A 19,715-nucleotide genomic window follows, 5' to 3' on the forward strand; every position below is an offset into this window, starting at 1 on the left:
AGAGCTTGGGCCTAAAACAGAACAAAATGTGTAAAAAAACAAACAAACAAACAATGAAACAGGACAAAGCATGTACATTTTATAGAATCTCATAGACAATATGGCACCTTTTTTTTCAGGCACACATCCGTGACCCACTGAAAAGGGCTTCACGACCCACTTTTGGGTCTCAACCCACCAGTTGAGAACCACTGGTTTATAACATATTAGTCCAAGACATAAAATAATCTAATTTATACCGAAATGATAATGAAAGAAAGAATGAGAATGCCAGCATGAAATGGAATTAAATGTTTTTAAATAAAAAATCAGAAAAAGTAAAGTAAAGGTGGTAGTCATCTACAACTATTAACTGTGCTTACATAGTCTGTTGTTAATTATATGCTTATATTAATAAAGCTTTCTTCATTCAAAAGTACAGCTACATAGCATCTAAAATTCAATGCATTGCTACTGTTGTTCTTTACACTTAATTTTTTGTTTCTCAGGGGGAAAAATAATTACCCTATTTTTGGTACACACAGATTATAGGCTATAACAAGGCTTTTCAAACAGTTATGGCTGTATAGCTTGTATCGCTACTAAACACAAAAAAACAAGTTAGTCCGTGACAAAGTTCTGCAAAGACAAACAAAATAAAGCCAAAAGAAAAAGAGAAAAACGAAATATGTAAGAATAAAACAAAGCATCAGAGGAGGTATTAATCAGGTAAAATATTGATGCATGCATGACTTTATTGTTTTATTTCATTTTCTGTAAGAGGACTTGGTTTTTGAGAGAGTCTGGAGATATATGCTTCAGTTAGTTTGTCTAATCATCACATAGGAAGGTAATCCTTTAAAAATGTCATGTTGTGAATGTAGAGTTTGGCTATGATTATAGCCTATGAATATACTGAGTACTACTAAGTGTACTTTTTAAAATCAGAGATTTTAGTTGTACTTAAACTTATTCAGGGGAAGTACTGCACTTCATTACATTTTTAAAAGCAACAATTACAGAGTAAAAAATTGAGCACTACAAGCCAAAAGGAGGAGGTTCAAGCTTTCTGTCAACAGTATGAGACTGGCCAGTAATTTGGCTTTGACAACAGCTGACAGGCAGAAGCATATTAAACAGAGAATGATTCCATTTTTCATCCCAAAACAGCTGTTGCATTTCACTTTAGGTTAAAACACACCCAATGATAAACAACCTGGTTGGAGATTCATATGCTCTTGGTGTTAATGCACATTAGGGAAAGATCATATTTTACTGTAAAAGCCCTCTGGCTATCAAAAATAACTCTACTTGGAGTCAGTTACAATAAAATACTTTTACTTTAACTAACCTTTTACTTGAGTAGAAGACCGGCACTTTCACCTCTACTTAAGTACATTTTAACCAAAGTAACTCCTACTTGGGTAAGGGAAAACAGGATTGGTTGTCACACTTTTTACTTGCCATCATCAATACATCCTTCAATAGTCATTCCTGCATTAAATTGAAGGTTAAAGTGTTGACTTGAAATGTGTATCCCTCTAATTTCCTGACTTATCTAAACAAAGAGATAATTAACTATCAAAGACATTCTGATGCATTGTGACAGCCAACCCCATCACAGGATGGTTGTCACACACTGTGGGGTTGTTTGTCACAACATTGTTTTACTGGGGGAAAAAAATCTTTAAAAGAAGGCAAGAAGGTAGAACTAAATTTTAAACTTTAATTGCATTGACAAGTTGACAGATGACATACATAAATTAATGCATCTAAACACAAAAAGCGCAAGGAACATAAACAGGAACATCTTTGGGCAAACCTCTTGGCCTATAGCAACATGAAGAACAAATCAAATAGCCTAAAATATAATCGCCTACTCAACTATACTATAGCTTTCCCTTCACACTTTTTAAGGGTAACAATTGTTTTGATATAAACCCATTGTATAAAAATCTACAAGAAAAATACTGAGGAGCTGAATATTTATTTACAACACTAAAAGTCCTCTCACCTCAAGTTCAGCAGTCCTCCTTCATAGAAGACTATGTAGGTGAGCTCTGATCACAATTCTGGACATTTGCATACTACATTTTGGGAGACAGTGCCCTCTGGTGTGTGACAACCAACCTTGTTCTTGCCTTCTGTGGTCTTAAATATCTTCTACCTTTGGTAATTAATTGACAGAGAAGTTAGATAAGGCTGATAAAACTTTATTTAAAAAAATTATGCATATAATAATAAGCAGCTCCTTTAGCAGGTATTTTGTTGTGTATATATTTGTAGAGACAATGTATTTCTCCATATAGTCTTTTTATGAAAATAGACGGCCTTTATAATTAAATTGGTGTTTGACAAGAAATGCTATTGTTAAACCTTTAAAAAAGACTTTTGTTTCCTCGTGTGACATCTGTGGGATATTGGTTATGCTTAGAAAGAAACCAAACAAATACAGCTTACATTTGAAAGTTTAAGACTTTAACTGGTAGTTTACCAATAGGATAAGAGCACAGTGAAAATGGAAATTAAGATATTTTTAAAGGATAGTTTGGGATCATCTTTCTGTCTGAATCTTTCAGAGGTTTTTGATCAAGGTGATTTTGGTTATCTAGTTAAATAAGGAAAAGTCAAGGACGTTAAGACCTCCCTCTGTTAAGGACATAAACATAATTTTATATTTTACCCTATGAGGTTTATTTTCCAAATGAATCCAAAAAGAAGCCTGTCTAAGCATGAAGTTTTATGTTTGGTGACACTAACAAGGAAAGACATAAGGGGCTCTTGAGCTCTAATATATCACAATTGCTTATCATCCCTGGTAATTTTAATTTCCAAACATTTTACAGTATCTTTAACTGGGATAACACATACAGTGGCAATAAAGAGTATGTGAACCCATTGAAATTACCTCATTTTCTGCATTAATTGGTCATCAAATGTGATCTGATCTGATCTGAACCCTTATACCATACAAACAATAATAATATTTCATGTCTTTATTGAACACACCCATTAAAAATTCACAGTGCTGCCGGAAAAGTAAGTGAACCCTTAGGCTAATGACTCCAAGAGTTAATTGGAGTCAGGATTTAGCACACCTGAAGTTCAATCAATTAAAGGAGATTTGTGGTAAGCTGAAGCAGTTTTAAAGAAGAATTTTACAGAATTCCTTCTAAACATTGTGCAGGTCTGATCAGCAGCTGACGGAAACACTTGGTTGAGGTTATTATTGCTGCAAAAACACTGTGAATATTTAATGGCTGTCATCAATAAAGACTTTAAATATTGAACATTGTAATATTGTTATATTTGTGTGGTGTTAGGTTAAGCACATTGTATACAGTATACAGTGGTTAACAAATTTAATAGACCACCCTCACCCTAACCAAAGTAGGGTTTATGCCACAGCTGCCCTAAGTTAACAGAATTGGTAATTACCAAAATCATTTTTTATGTTTCAGCAATGGTTAATACACCAATATGTTGAAGCACTTTAACCCAAATGATCTTTTTAATGCTAAAATATAATTATTATTGTTATCCATGAATTTTCAAATTTACTGATTTACAAAAAACTGAACGAAACTGAACAACAACAAAAAAAAAATAGTTTTAGTGGTTAAATGTTATGCTTGATTGAGTTCTGACTTCTCAGAGAAGCCCAGTGAGCCAGCTCAAATTTGGGTGAATTCAGTTTGAAATTCCTCATTCCTGTTCAAAATGGTAAAATGTGGAGAGCTCACTGAAAATGAAAGAGTCCGCATTAAAGCACTTAATGATGCTGGATGGTCTTTGAGACAAATATGACAGGTGGTCTCATAAATTTGTTAAGCACTGAATATGTATATATATATATATTTGTGCAGATCAGATCATAATTGATGACCAATTAATGAAGAAAATGAGATAATTTCAACAGGTTTACACACTTTTTCTTGCTTCTGTATCGCTTTTTCAGTCAATGTATTGGGGACAAGCATTCCATATTTGTTTGTATTTAAACAATTTTTAAAGAATACTTTATATATTTTTCCTTCTCCATTTTGGGAATTAGAGTCAGGGGTCCTGTCCTTGATGATGGTAGGAGTTTTGTTTATTGACTGATTATGAACATCAAGAAGGGTTGGTAAATGCTTCATAAAAATCAGGAGAGACCATCATTACCCGGTGATTTTTTTTAGTTATTTATTTGCTGAATGCATGTCTATTAACGTTGTAGTCGCAATCTGCGCTAAAACTATCCGATCACTAGCTGTTCTCGCATCTTTAATTGATTGCAGAAAAGTAGAGTTGTCATGAGAATCCCTATGCTGATACAAGTTGACGGTATTTAAATATATCATTACTACCCCACCCCCTCAAATATCATTTACAGTTTCAATCTTATATCACGTTGCTTTCTGTCTTTCTTCTAAGTTAAAGAAATAATTGCTATTCTTTTCCCCTTCCCCCAACCATTTACTTTGAGAGCGTATAAAAGGTCCTTTTGCCCTCTCTGCATAAATTACGTCCAGTCCCTGTAATACGTTTACTAAAATGATGGATTTCAGCGTTTGCGCTTTGAGGTTAAATCTGAGATAGATTTCATTGCTTGCTAGTAAATAACGTTCAGATTGCTTCCGCTTGGTCAGCTGACTACAACATCTGGAAAATTCCAGGGGATGTTCAGTTGGTTGTTGACTTGTGAAAATAAGTTTTTTCAAAATACAGCTATATCACAATCACTGCCTTGCTTTTTAGACAACATAAGAAACGAAAATGTATTTTTAAGGAAAACATTTAATTTACAGAGTAAATATTAAGTATAACAATGAGAATGTTTTACCCACGGATCATGGTAGTGGTACAGTCCACAACACCAGGGTTTCCGCGCGAAAAGACGGCCCGCGCGCCTGAATTGCTTATAGCATCCATTGCAGGAATCAGCTCACAACACACACAGTCACTGCAGCTGCGCTGTCTTTGCAAACGGCGGGTTTTACCATTGTTTAAAGGATTTTAACACTATTTTATCTGTTTTGTTGTACGTTTAGCTAGCTGTTTATCATGCCATCCAGGACTTCCCTGTTGTTGCCAGAGGATGTCAGGAAAAGGTAGGGTAACGTTAGTAAAGTGAGTGCTAATAATGTTCATATATTGTTGTGTGCAAGCCTCCTGCTGCCATCGTTCAAAAGCCAGGACAACTAAAGTGACGCCCGATGGAGCTTTTGCTCTGTACTCACCCGGTTTGTCGAGAGGGACCACTACTTTACCCTTTGTTTTACTGGCAGCTGTGGCTAGCGTTAGCATGTTACCACTTGACAGTCAAGGCTGCACTAGCACACAGTTATCATTAGCCCTTTAGCTTCTAGCTTGTCAATGGATGGAGCAGCGTGTGAGATTTGGCGCCACTTAGGAAGTTTTGTTGCCTGTGTTTTTTGTCAGCCTGCCTCTATCATGACTTTATTGATGCAGTGTTGTCAGAAATTTGGTTTGTGGACGATGTGTGTACGGTGGAAATACGTTAACTTAACATATTGTTCTTAATGTTGTTATGCCTTGTAAACAGGCTGCAGGTGTTGGACACAGATGGATCTGCAGACGAGGTGGGTTCTACTACTGCACTCCTGCGCCTGCGAACTACCTCTAACATTTGCAGATCACAGTGAAGTTGAAATAAGAGGCCATTATTAGGTTTCAAGGTTTATAGAACCCTAATCCCCTTTAGGTGAACTCACAAGGAGTTATGCATTTGAAAATAATCAAGAGTTATCATCTTAACACGTTTACTCTTCAAAGTTTTGAGAAGATATAATCTTAAGGCTAGTCCCCACCTCCGAGTTTTAAGGCTAAAACCATTTGCTATGAGCCGTTAAAGATGAAACTTGACACAGCTGTTGCTGATTTCTAATCTTACTCTGGATTGTCTTGGAATTACTCATTTTGACTTCGATTGTTTTTCTCTCCTAATGCTTTTCTAGGATAATGTGCAAGAAAAGCTAAAACTGGTTCAGGACTTCCTCCATGCCGATGCTCAGGAACAATTGAACAGTCTTGAGGAAAAAATGAAAAGTTCTGAGATCTCCATGGTATGTGACATTCAAAGATATTAGTCATTATTGATCCTGGTGTTATGCGGCTCATTCACCTGTGACTTCTTATGTTTGTCATGTTCTATCCACAGGAGGCCTACATCTCTAAAGTAAAGGCCTTGCTGGGAAAAGAGCTTCCACCTGAAAATGGTTCACATACTGACGGTATTGAACAAAATGGTAAAACGAATGGCTTCATAAATGGTTCCCACAAAGGCGAGGGAGGGGGGGATGTAACAATGGAGGTTCAGGAGGAAGAGGAGACCCTAAAATCACCAACTGCTTCCAAAGGGAAAGGTGGACCCAGGAGCAAGTCAAATTCTGACTCCAAATGTAAGTGTTGGATCTCAAATGTTCAAAATAAATGTTTTAAAGCAGCAGTTAAGGGAAAATGTTTTCTTTCTTTCTCTCACTCCAGCCAGTACCAGGGTTACAAGAAATGCCAGTAAACAACCCACCATCATGTCAATGTTCTCCAAAGTGTGAGTAATAGAGCACAATTTAAATGTTTAGCTAGTAGAGTGAAAGGTAAATTTTGTTTCACAGGAGAATTTTTTTAATCAGTCAGAAGCGCAAATCTGAAGATCTAAATGGGGAAGCCACTAATGGAAAAACTGAAGTGAAGAAGGAGGAAGATGATACTGAGGAGGTAAGGCATTTTTATGATCCAGCGATTATTAGCCTGGAGATATACTTGCTGTTATGTGTTTGTATACATATCATGCCTGCCAAACGTCCAGCGTCTGTTTGATGTGTCAGCTTTGCAGTCTCTCAAAAGTTAATGCGGGATGGATACTAGATGCAGTTTTCATGACTCGCAGGGCACTGTAGAGTAGAGCTGGAGGAAGTGTGACAATCAACACAGTAGCAGAGATGTCAGAGGGTGAACGTTTTACAAACTCATAAACAAAGTCCACAATTAGCTGTGTACAAACAATATGTTATTGTTAATGGCAGTTGGAAATAATGAAAATCTGTGTCACAGATCGACCAGTGACTGTGCAAACTGTTGACTTTCAGCTGAATGCATCTTTTGCTGTGTTGAATGTTTTCATTAAAAAACATCTGACTTTATTTTTGACATAAAATGAGACGTATGAGACCTGTTTTCAACAGCTGCTGTAAAGATGACTTCTACAAACAGTCATCTGACAGTCTCCTATTAGCACAGTTGCTTATTATACCAAAACATCATGACCGCTTCTTCAATGTACGGAGAGAAATGCTGGTGAAACTGGTGGTCAGAACAAACCACCTGCACTTGGTCATCCTCTGAGTTGATCTGATGTTACTGTTGATTTTTAATGTTACTGTAAAGGGACTTCTACTCTCAGTGTCAACATTATCGTAATCTTCTTGAGTGTCTACACATCTGTAATTTACATTTTTCACGTTCTTCACACCTCCAGTAACTTATCTATCAAAGTGAAACTGCAGGTATATCTCCAGCCTTAAACAAGTATTGTTTATATTCTGTTGGCTCTGATACACTTTTCATACAATCATATTTGTTTCTAGTCTCGGGAGGAGAAGCGCCTCAAAGTGGATCCTGACGAAAAGTAAGTGTTTTGCACCCTGAACCTTAAATATTTTTGATTGAGTTCACATTTCTAAACATGCCCATCCATTTCTTTTTGCAGTGCTTCCCCAAAAGAATCAAAGAGTGAGGTCACGAAGCCAGTTACTGCTGCAAAGGTAATAAATGCCACTGAGCTCCAAGTTTGAAGATATCCTCATAGATCAGATCAATTTAGTTAAATTGGACTTGCTCTTTATGGGGTTTGAGTGTTATGAGAGTTAAGGGTCCATTTACATGGGAAAAGCAAAATATGAAATTCCAATTGAGATGAACAGTGAAGTTGATCAGGAAATTATTTTTTGGTCTATTAAAAAGGAAATGTTTTTGTTAGAATTCCTTTCTGTTGACATGTTCTGTACCATATTTCTTTTGTGTGTATATGTTTAGACCCCACCTCCCAAGTGTGTTGACTGCAGACAGTACTTGGACGACTCGGATCTAAAATTTTTTCAAGGGGACCCTGATAATGCGGTGAGTTTGTCACTAATCATATCGTAATCATGTGTTTTTCTTTCTTATTGCACATTTACTTCCTCCCTGGTAACTTATTTATATAACTTGGTGTTATGTGACAAACTTAAGGAATAATTTGTTGTAAAATTCTGTGTTTGATTTTTAAAAAAATATCCTCCTTTGATTTCATTTAAATAGTGCGAGACCTGTAACAGTTTAGATCTTTCTTTTTCAGCTGGATGAGCCTGAAATGTTAACAGATGAGCGCCTTTCCCTGTTTGATGCTAATGAGGATGGATTTGAGAGCTATGAGGATCTGCCACAGCACAAGATCACTAACTTCAGGTAAGTGAACATCCATTTGTTTGTGTCAAGCTAGATTTTTTGCTTTGAGTTAAAATATGAACTCTTGTCTTGTAGTGTGTATGACAAGCGTGGCCACCTCTGTCCATTTGACTCTGGATTGATCGAGAAGAATGTGGAGCTCTACTTCAGCTGTGTTGTTAAACCAATCTATGATGACAACCCCTGCTTGGATGGTACAGAGAGAGAAAAAACATTTAGAAATGTATTTCTAGCTCATCACTAGCAAATGCTCATCTGGGTTTGTGAACCTCCTTCAGGTGGTGTTCCTGCCAAGAAGCTTGGACCTATCAATGCCTGGTGGATCACTGGCTTTGATGGTGGTGAAAAAGCTTTGATTGGTTTCACTACAGGTACTTGATGTTCCAGACTTTTATCTTGTTTTGCTTTCTTTACACCGTTTATTATAATACGGCTGGTTCTTATCTCTCTCTTAGCTTTTGCTGATTACATCCTGATGCATCCAAGTGAAGAGTACGCGCCCATCTTTGCACTGATGCAGGAGAAGATTTACATGAGCAAAATTGTGGTGGAATTTCTTCAGAAGAACCGTGACGCAACTTATGAGGACTTACTCAACAAGATCGAGGTGATGACTGGTCTGGATGGAATGGACTAAAATTCTTTATTTTTACCTTTGTGGTTTTTATATGGAAATTACTAAGCCAGTCGTTTTACAGAAAGTGGTGAAGAAATTATGGGGATTTTTAGTTGTTGTGCTACCTTACATTTTCTTTCAGTTACTAAAGTAAATTTAAAAAAAAAGCTCTTTATTGCCCTAGAGTGGTTAAACCATTTAATAGAAGCGCATCTACTTTGTCAAGGACCCTTTACAGTATCTTTAACATTTACATAAATATCTCAATACTGTGGGAAAAGGGACCATAGAGGGAGCTAGGAAATTGCATAAAACATGATGTGGGCACACTTCTCTGTCACGAAAGAGACATATCATCCCTGGGCACAGGTGCATGAACCTCTCAACACAGTGCTGGGTAGCTGATAAAATATGTCCTATTTTCTTCTCCATTAGACCACTGTGCCTCCTGCAGGTTTGAACTTCAACTGTTTCACTGAAGACACACTGCTGCGCCATGCCCAGTTTGTGGTGGAGCAGGTGGAGAGCTACGATGAGGCTGGAGACTCAGACGAGCAGCCCATCATTGTTACTCCCTGCATGAGAGATCTGATCAAGCTAGCAGGAGTCACCCTTGGAAAGAGGTACATTTTGAACAGCATTTGTATTCTAAGATTCGTTCTAACTCTTGAGCACTTTTTGCTAGAAATAGATAAATATCCGTTTAGCACTGGCTTCCATTCAGGGTCTTCAAGGAAATATAAAACATTTATACCCATACAAGCATCAAACCTTTTTTCTAAAGGTTTAACTGGACTTTTGACCCTTTTGTTACTCTGTTCAAAGACCTTTGAGGAGGCTTTCTAGAGATAGATAAAGAAACTGGAGCAGTGACTATGCTCCATATTTTATTTTATATTTTATGTTTCAGGAATGGAGTTATACTTTATTCCTTAAAATTTATGATTTTTTTTTTTTTTATTCTGCTCCTGCTCCTTGTCTCCCTGGTGTCTAACACTCCTTTGACATTTCCTAACGCAGCATGCTGCTGTACTGGTAGGTAGGCCTTGCTGTGAATGCATCATTAGCTCGTATGGTGGTGTAAGTGTGAAACATATAGATATTATATGGTCTAAAAAGCATTATACCACAGTTCATGCTGAAATGATTGTTAAAATTTTATTTATTTTGTATTTGGGGTGGGTCTTCATGTCATGGTTTGCTTTAGTTCTCTGGCATATTTGAATTCTGGCCAAATAATACTAAAAGCAATTCAAATTAAATTTTAAAAAGTTGATTTTGAAGTGTCTGAATTTATATTGGTTACACTAATGAAACATCTTGACATTGAAAACATGATACTGTTGTTAAGGTTTATTTTCAAATATGCAGATTACTTTTCCTTTTTGTTCTTCATTGCAGCCGTGTAATCTCTGTTTATGTGTCACAGAGCCTTTAAAGTTAAACCGATTAGAGACCCTCCAAAACAAAATCTGAAGTAATGGGGAAGTTATTTTCAAATATTTTCCTTTTTATCCTTAATGGCCCTTCAAATTAAATCAGTGGTAACCTTGAACTTAAACAGTTTAATGTTCTTTTACTGCATTTAGTCGATGCTACAACATGCACCTGACAGTAGTTTCAAGCTAAAGCTTGCATAGTTATTCCTTAATGTCTGATTTATTTACCTTCTTTCTGTAGCCTGAGCTTCCCCTGCTTGTGTTACAGTGAGACACACTCAAGTCAAAGAGTATAGGGGTGAGGGTTTAAACATTGTGAAAAAAAAATAGACTGGATGAACGATAAGGATTAAAGGAAATCTTATTGTTAGTCAGACCAAAAGTTATTACGAGCTTCACTGGCCGGTTGTATGAAACAGGAGCTCTGCATTGACCATCTTTACTGTGTCTGTTTGGTTATGTTTGCTTGTTTCTTTCGTTGCATGGCCTGATGCTGTGGTGTGTCGAGGGCCTGGGGCTTCATAATGCCATCGCTCCACATATCAGGTGTTTGTCCAAACAGACCTGTTTTCTAAATCTAAACTTCATTCTGTTTCCAGGCGGGCTGCCAGAAGACAGGCCATTCGACATCCCACAAAGATTGAGAAGGACAGTAAAGGACCAACTAAAGCAACAACGACCAAGCTGGTGTACCAGATCTTTGATACCTTCTTCTCTGATCAGATTGAGCAGAACGGTAAAGAGAGCGGTGTGACCAAAAGACAGCGCTGTGGTGTCTGTGAGGTGAGGGGTTGTTAAAGAGATGACTCACTAATGCAGCACTAAGTCAACACGGTCCGATGTGCCAAAAATGAAACAATTTCTTCTGTCTTAAGGTTTGTCAATCTCCTGATTGTGGCAAGTGTACAGCCTGTAAGGATATGATCAAATTTGGAGGAAGTGGAAAAAGCAAGCAGGCTTGTAAGCAGAGACGGTGAGTTTGTGTCTGAGTGGATCAGATTTATGATGTCAACAACCTTCTTATTTTTAAGTTTTAAGTGAATATTTTTATCTTTTCATAAGAAGAAAATAGGAAGAAATAGGATTATTTAACCTTGTAAAACTACAACTCTCTTTTTAGATGCCCAAACCTTGCTGTAAAGGAGGCTGAAGATGATGAGATTGTTGAAGAGGAAGATGTTCCAGTGGAGAAGACCAAAAAGGTTTCTCATGCTAAGAGGAAGAAGCAGAGCCAGTGCAAACTGACATGGATTGGAGAGCCCATTCAGGTAATTTTTGTCTTTCTACTCAGTTATCACTGCAAAGACTTTATGCATAAAAACCCAGCTGGATGTGTGTATTTATAAAGCATCTTTATTTTAGACTGAGGCAAAGAAGCAGTACTACAAAAAGGTCTGTGTGAATGATGAAGAGCTGGAAGTGGGCGACTGTGTCTCTGTTTCATCAGAGGATCCAAGCATCCCTCTGTATCTAGCAAGGTAACGACCATTTTAGACTGATAACTTCATGTCAGTATGGATTGTATGAATCTAATGATGAATTTCTTTATAGGATCACATCTCTGTGGGAAGACAACAATGGAAAAATGTTCCATGCTCACTGGTTCATGCGTGGGATTCACACAGTACTTGGAGAGTGTTCTGATCCACTGGAGCTCGTCCTTGTGGATGATTGTGAAGACATGCTGCTCAGTTATGTACAAGGCAAAGTGAATGTCACATACAAAGCCCCGTCCAACAACTGGTTTATGGAGGTAAGCTAACTGTACAACATGTGAAGTGTGTTTTTTTTAATCATACATTTTCTTGGTCCCATTGCTACGTTTTTTTTTTACTTCAGGGTGGTATGGAGGAAGACCTTAAAGTGATTGAGGATGATGGGAAGAGTTTCTTCTATCAGTTCTGGTACGACACAGAGTTTGCCCGCTTTGAGACGCCTCCCAAGACCAAACAATCAGAAGACTGCAAGTTCAAGTAAGAATAACAGAATGGGTGCGGATCCTTAAGTCTTGCATTGGATCTTTTAATTTTAAGGTCATAAAAAGTAAGTTTTACCTGTGATAGGTCTGAAATTTAAAAGGCTCATTGCCTGAGAGTTGTTTACATCAAGTCTGTGTTTTCTAGCTAAGTTGTTGATTTAAACCATTCTTTTTGTTCATAGTTTGTCCACATTGGAATTGATAGGATTTACATAATGGCAGCCTGTCTGTGTGTCAGCCCCGGCCCTCAGTGTGAGCAGAGTCAGTGAGAAGCCCTAAGTTTAGAGATGTTGGTAAGATATTTAGGAAAAGAAGAAGCAATATCCTCAACCACACAGACACTCGTTGTTAGCAAAGGCTGCTCCAGAAAATGCGACGGCTCTACAGTGACTGTTAAAAGTTCTACCCATGTGTTCATACATGTAAGCATCTCTTCCTCTCTCTTTTGGCCAGTGCGCCTTGATAACCAATAAATTGTTATTTAGCACCAGGATTTGTTACATTTTTAAAAAATTGGTAAATAAAAAATACAAATCAGCATTTTACTGTGACAAACCACAAAATGCATCACCATACGCATTAAACGCACTATATCAGTAACGTTACAGCAAAAAGATGACAGATCATCTGAAAAATATAAAACCAGTCACTGGTGAGGGAAGAGAGAACCCAAGCTACCGTGCTGCAGCCAGAGTTTCTAGGGATTTCACACTGAAGGTAGATCAGTAAAAATGTGTATTAAGTCATCTTTTCAGGGTATCTACGGGGTCTTAAAAAGTCTAAAATCTAATCATTTGAATTTAAGGCCTTAAAATGTCTGAAATTCTCTTAAAATCTCAAATGTCTTAAATACGATTTTTTAAAGGTCTTAAAATGTATTATAATGGAATTGCTGATGGAATTACGGAATTGATCTATAAAAAGAGAATTTACAATTTAACGCGGAGATTCAAAAGGTTTTAAAGTAATTTATTGATCATGTTGATTAGATAGAGGTCTCATAAAATTGGCTTTACAATAGGCTTTAAAGGATTAAGTTGTCTTAAATAGTATAACAACCCTGAATAATAATGAAATGTGTTTATACTACACATATAAACTTTCCTTTTGATTAGATGTTTTTGCTATGCTCCCTGTTTCAGGTTCTGTGGCAGCTGTGTTAGAAATAAAGGGAGAGAAGAGCAGGAGACACCTCGTGCATTTGAACCCATGGGGGATCAAGACAGCGACTCTAAGGCTCTGTATGCTTTTGCCTGTTTTAAGGGGGAACAGTTCAAGGTTGGAGACAGTGTCTACCTGCCTCCTGAGGCATTTAGCTTCAGGTGAGAAATTTAGAAAAGACATTTTTCCTCAACCTATGCATGGAGGTAAATAATCTAAACTGACCACTCATGTTCCTTACAAGCAGTGTGAAACCAGCCAGTCCAGTGAAGCGCTCTCACAGGAAAGATGATGTGGACGAGGACTTGTATCCAGAATATTACAGGAAGTCCTCAGACTACATCAAAGGGTCAAACCTGGATGCTCCAGAGCCATTCCGTATCGGGCGCATCAAAGAGATTTTCTGCCACAGGCGTAGCAACGGAAAAGCTGATTTGTCAGAGGTCAAGCTGAGACTCTACAAGCTCTACAGGTAAAAGATACAAGTTTGAAAATGCTTTATATGCTGCTCTATTTCAGAAAGAACATTATTTTAATTAGAGCCCAACCAATTTTTGTTTGTTTGCCAGGCCTGAGAATACTCACAAAGGTGTTAAGGCCAGTTACCACACAGACATCAATCAGCTTTACTGGAGCGATGAAGAAGTGACAGTCAGCATGACTGAGGTGCTCGGCCGTTGTCAGGTAGAATACGGAGAAGACCTGAATGAGTCCGTAACAGAGTATTCCAGTGGTGGACCAGACCGCTTCTATTTCCTTGAGGTACTTCCAGAAAAACTGTTCATATGGGCAGTCATTACGGATCATTTTCAAAAATGGCTTACCACCGTCAAATAGCTACATTACTGCTAGCACATTGGTCTTTAAAAATCCACCTTGTTAACATTTTACTGGTTATTGTATATCTGAATGCCCATTTTTTCCTCACACACTTTACCCTCTCAGGCCTATAATGCAAAAACTAAAAGCTTTGAAGACCCTCCAAATCATGCTCGCTCTGCTGTTCACAAAGGGAAAGGAAAGGGCAAAGGAAAAGGTGAACATGCATATCCACAATATTTTCATGATTTAAAAATGCTTTGGAGCTGACTCAGCTCTTACCTAATGTTTATGCATTTATCCTCAGGTAAAGGCAAAGGAAAGGCATCAGCTGCACCGGAACCACAGGACTCTCAGACTGAACCACAGACACTTAAAGTGCCCAAATATCGCACACTGGATGTGTTCTCTGGCTGCGGTGGGCTCTCTGAAGGCTTCCATCAGGCTGGTAAGTGCCTTTCTTATAATTCAGAATGTAACTCACAGATGTAGACATGTTTGGACTGCCATTTAGCAATGTTTATTTTAAGTTTAAATCTGAATTCTGTGTGCTCAGGCATCTCTGAGACTTTGTGGGCCATTGAGATGTGGGAACCTGCAGCTCAAGCCTTCAGGCTCAACAACCCTGGCACAACAGTCTTCACTGAGGACTGCAACATACTGCTCAAGTTGGTCATGTCTGGAGAGAAGACGAATTCTTTGGGTCAGAAGCTGCCTCAGAAGGGCGACGTGGAGATGCTGTGTGGAGGACCTCCCTGCCAAGGCTTCAGCGGGATGAACCGCTTCAACTCTCGCACTTACTCTGCTTTCAAAAACTCGCTTGTGGTCTCTTATCTCAGGTCAGTGTGCACAAAAACAGAATTTTGTAATACATGGTATGAAATTTTATGCGGTATGGCCCCCACAATTCACATCTAAAATATTTTTTGTTACAGTTACTGTGATTACTACAGACCAAAGTTCTTCCTCCTTGAGAATGTGAGGAACTTCGTCTCATTCAAAAGCTCCATGGTCCTAAAGTTGACTCTACGTTGTCTTGTGCGCATGGGCTACCAGTGTACTTTCGGTGTCCTTCAGGTGGGTGTGCATCACTCTCTCCAGATAATATTTATTCAAAAAACTGTCTTATTGCACAGGATCCAGGGTTAAAGCGTTGTGTGTTAGGTGTAATCTCTTCTATATTTGTACCGGGGAAAAAAGGTCAGATTCATTGATTTAAAAGTATACCATACCCAGATCCACTAGTACAGCAGTTCCCAAACTTTTTCTGTCAGGCCCCCCCTAGGCAGATGAAATTATTTTCAGGCCCACCCTACCCCCACTGCATATTGTCAGCATGTCAAGATATGACATAAAACCTTAAAGATGTTGTAGAAACGACAGCCGTCACCTCAAATTTTTAAAAATCTAACTCTCTAAAGGTGAAAAATTCCCTCAAAACAAAAGCAAATGAACATCGTTAAAATCTTGAATCCCAGTCCTGCAATGACTTCAGTGACGACATTGGGCTTATTTGGTGTTACGGGTATTCTGAAGTCTTGGGTTAAGCTGTGAGAACGACACTCGGTTCATTTTCAGTGTCCAGCTTTTATCTGTATTTTGTCTTTATTGGGGCAACTGCTAAAAACCTATCTCACACAGGTAGGTTGTTACAATAGACAGAGTATTGCCGGGGCCTGAGTAGTGGGTATTCCTTTTCCGCTCCATACAGTGTCTTGGACTTCAACTAGAACCACATTGTTGAATTTGAGGCAACATCAATGAACTGCTCCTCTTCTGTAGTGCCGATGTCATCAGTTAGTATTGCTAAGGCTTGCCTCAAAGTATGCAACAAAGTTACATTTTTATGTTTAAAGCTTGGGATATGTCAATGATTAGCAGAAACATTGATTTTAATGCATTATTATTTTTCATGCATGTTTGGCATGTTTTTTCTCCATATGCCAGATATGGTCAAAATGTTGCCATCTGATTGAGAGAAATAAAAATGATCATTTTCAAGACAAAAGCCCAGATTGACTAGCCTTGCAAAGCAGATGGATACGCCCATTTCCTTGTTTCTCACTGGCAAATCCATCTTGCAAAGGCCCAGTTAGAAAGTGACAGGACCAATCAGCGATGAGAGGCAGTAGTTTCAGGCACAGCAGAGTCGTGACGTAAACAAGCAGCAGCAAGAGGCCGGTGCAAATATGGCGGAAGAGCATAGCGTGGATGCTGCTAAAGCTCCAATTTTATCAGAACTTGATGACATTTCTTCATTAAAAGAAGAACAAAGAACAGCAGTGAGTTGTTTTCTTTTCAAAGACAACGAGTTGTGTACTGACATGTTTACAGTCGCCATGGTTCATGTTATGTAGTTTTCTATGGTGTTTACTCCTCGGTAGCGGCTACGTCTTGTGTTTTGTTGCTCTGATCGGCCCGTAAGATGTGACAGACAGAACATTCGTCCAAATATGCTAAACAGCTTGAGTGTAACTCTTGCTTGTAAACAGAGTATTTTAGACCTACTGTAGCTGAGCTAAAAAATGATGAGATGAAATAAAAAATACACAATCTTGGCAAAATTCATGTCATATACATGAACACAGCCAAAATGAAGAATAAAAAGAGCGTAAAATGTGCACAACTACCCCTAAGGGTCAATATTCCCCTCCTCATTAGGCTGGTCAGTATGGCGTTGCTCAGACGCGACGCAGGGCCATCATCCTGGCTGCTGCACCTGGAGAGGAGCTGCCTCGCTATCCTGAGCCTCTGCACGTGTTTGCTCCCAGAGCTTGTTCTCTGAATGTTGTGGTGGATGAAAAGAAATACGTCAGCAATGTCACACGGTAACCCAAACATCTCTTCTGCACTTTTTACCAGCATTGGATATTGATCTTGTGACTTAACGTTAAACACTGCTTTGTCTTTAACAGAGGAAATGGAGGAATCTACAGAACCATCACTGTCCGGGACACCATGTCTGACCTGCCAGAGATTCGCAATGGTGCTGCTGCTCTAGAGATCTCCTACAATGGGGAGCCTCAGTCCTGGTTCCAGAGGCAGATCAGAGGTACCCAGTATCAGCCGATCCTCAGAGATCATATCTGCAAGGTGAGCTAGTCACACCTCTGTAGGGCTGTACATAATCTATACTCCTCTTATTGATGGGGGCAAAAACACAATTTTTAACAATAGATCTTTGTCTCCTCAGGACATGAGTGCTCTAGTTGAAGGTCGAATGCGTCACATCCCCTTGGCCCCAGGCTCTGATTGGAGGGATCTGCCCAACATGGAGGTTCGACTGAGAGATGGTACCATGACCAAGAAACTGAGATACACACACTCGGATAAAAAGAATGGACGCAGTAGCACTGGTGCACTCAGGGGTGTTTGCACTTGTGCAGGAGGTAGTTTGAGCTTTCCAGTGAAGTACTGACAAGAACAGAGCCACCATGTCTAATGAGGAGGAAACACTGATTGTGTTTGATGTTTCAGGGAAACCATGTGACCCTGCAGACAGGCAGTTTAACACTCTGATTCCTTGGTGTCTGCCCCACACCGGGAACCGCCACAATCACTGGGCTGGACTCTATGGCAGACTGGAATGGGACGGCTTCTTCAGCACAACCGTCACTAACCCTGAACCTATGGGCAAGCAGGTACTGTATTAGCTTCTTATAGTCTTGCTATAATATAAACATTACCGGTTCCCTGTGGCAAGAATGATCTCAGGCCCAACTCCAGCCGCCATTTAGATCTGTTCTGCTGCAGACCAAGTTTTCTGGACAGGGTGGAACTACATAACCAAAATTAGCTGAATGTGATTTGACTCAATTGAATATAGGACAGTCATTTTTCGGGGATTTTAAAATTCATCAAAACATTTGAAACTTAATCATGATTATGTGTTTTCAGGGCCGTGTTCTGCATCCTGAGCAGCACAGAGTGGTCAGTGTGAGGGAGTGTGCACGCTCTCAGGGATTTCCAGACACTTATCGCTTCTTTGGAAACATCCTGGACAAACACAGACAGGTAAAATCCTGGTCCTGCATTTTTTTCGCTATGCTTCAACTTTGTAACTTCTTCTTTTCAAGAGTGCAGAAGGACGGCCTCTAATATCAGAGTTGGTTTTGAGCATATGAACATCACAGCGGGAGAAGGATGGGTGGTTTGATGAGACAGTACATGGTGATGAAAATGAGGTGGTGGACATAACAGCAAAGTCTGCAGTATGACACTATAAGATTTAGTTTTTGTTTTTTTGTGCCTTTATCAGGGCTATGTGTACTATGACACAATCACTCTATGAACTAGCAAAGAACATACTGGCAAATATAAAGCATAATGAAGCACTTTCATTATGTGCATGGAGAATCGGAAATTGTTCTGGCCTGGTGCTAGAAAGTCTGGTATGCTGGTCACATAAAATAAATGTCATTAAACCTGCCTACAGTGTAAATGAAAGGCTAATAGAATGTGCTTGTTTTAGTTTTTGCATCATTTGCAAAATTGAGGTTTGTTAATGCATATTTCTAACATAACTACTTTTGACTGACATTTAAGTTCCTTACACATTTTTAATTTACTGATGTTGTATTTTCTTTTGTTTTTGCCAGGTTGGGAATGCTGTGCCCCCTCCTCTCTCCAGAGCTATTGGCCTTGAGATCAAAAAGTGCATTTTGATGAGAATTAAGGAAGATCAAGCAGCAGGTTAGTCACTGTAGTATTTATTTGAATATCTTGATGTGCAGGAATAATTTATCAACGCTAATATTTTTGTAACCATCTTCACAGAAAACGTCAAACAGGAGAAGATGGAAGTCTGAGTAATCCCATTCCCAACAAGACTGAATTCCACAAAGCCTGATGTAAATGTGTAGGGCAATCATTTCTATACTATAAAATAAGCTGGCTTTTAACTGTCACCAAGTGTCCACCATGGATATTCTGTGCAGTGCCATTCCACGTTTATTTAAAATCTGTTTTTAATGTGCTTTTCATCTGTTGTTGGGACATTATCACCAAAATGTGGAGTAAATTGTATGAAGTTTTTAATGTTTCAAATAAAGCTCTTATGAAATGTGAATTGAATATATTAAAATGAACATTGGGCAGTTGAGATGTTTTGGAAGTTAGTGATGTAGGATAAAAAAAAAAAAATCATTGAAACTCAATCTCATGTCCAGATTGTTTAAATCTGACTTGTCACTCTGAAGTGGTTACAAAACATGTGGATGGGTGAAGCTGCTGAAGAGAGGGGACTCTTACATCATTACTTCATTATCTCCAACCT

The 19,715-nt window shown here is 38.6% G+C and overlaps 1 protein-coding gene across 2 annotated transcripts; it reads left to right on the forward strand.

Moving 5' to 3' along the window:
• Nucleotides 1–4,885: 4,885 nt before the first annotated feature.
• dnmt1 (DNA (cytosine-5-)-methyltransferase 1) lies at nucleotides 4,886–19,536 on the forward strand. 2 transcript variants are annotated; one of them, XM_041817380.1, is made up of 34 exons: nucleotides 4,886–5,072; nucleotides 5,528–5,564; nucleotides 5,940–6,047; nucleotides 6,143–6,383; nucleotides 6,469–6,532; nucleotides 6,615–6,699; nucleotides 7,569–7,609; nucleotides 7,691–7,745; nucleotides 8,017–8,100; nucleotides 8,318–8,427; nucleotides 8,503–8,621; nucleotides 8,706–8,798; nucleotides 8,883–9,034; nucleotides 9,479–9,666; nucleotides 11,082–11,265; nucleotides 11,358–11,455; nucleotides 11,603–11,750; nucleotides 11,845–11,960; nucleotides 12,034–12,235; nucleotides 12,322–12,455; nucleotides 13,603–13,782; nucleotides 13,866–14,093; nucleotides 14,191–14,383; nucleotides 14,567–14,657; nucleotides 14,748–14,888; nucleotides 14,997–15,279; nucleotides 15,376–15,517; nucleotides 17,102–17,268; nucleotides 17,356–17,533; nucleotides 17,634–17,829; nucleotides 17,918–18,081; nucleotides 18,338–18,454; nucleotides 19,039–19,132; nucleotides 19,217–19,536. In XM_041817380.1, the coding sequence occupies exons 1-34, from the start codon at nucleotides 5,026–5,028 to the stop codon at nucleotides 19,246–19,248; spliced, it is 4,512 nt and encodes a 1,503-aa protein (XP_041673314.1). In that variant the 5' UTR covers nucleotides 4,886–5,025; the 3' UTR covers nucleotides 19,249–19,536. The 2 variants fall into 2 exon arrangements, with proteins under 2 accessions (XP_041673314.1, XP_041673315.1); XM_041817381.1 differs by having other exon boundaries at nucleotides 13,869–14,093.
• Nucleotides 19,537–19,715: the final 179 nt, after the last annotated feature.

Source organism: Cheilinus undulatus, linkage group 21 (assembly GCF_018320785.1).
Source record: "Cheilinus undulatus linkage group 21, ASM1832078v1, whole genome shotgun sequence".
Lineage (NCBI taxonomy): Eukaryota > Metazoa > Chordata > Actinopteri > Labriformes > Labridae > Cheilinus > Cheilinus undulatus.

What these genes read in the sequence shown, in the direction of transcription:
- dnmt1 (XM_041817380.1), top strand. Translation starts at nt 5,026, where the DNA reads ATGCCATCCAGGACTTCCCTGTTGTTGCCAGAGGATGTCAGGAAAAG. An exon ending in AGCCAGTTACTGCTGCAAAG is followed by an intron (nt 7,746 to 8,016) that starts GTAATAAATGCC and finishes GTATATGTTTAG; the next exon opens with ACCCCACCTCCCAAGTGTGT. An exon ending in CAGGCTTGTAAGCAGAGACG is followed by an intron (nt 11,456 to 11,602) that starts GTGAGTTTGTGT and finishes CTCTCTTTTTAG; the next exon opens with ATGCCCAAACCTTGCTGTAA.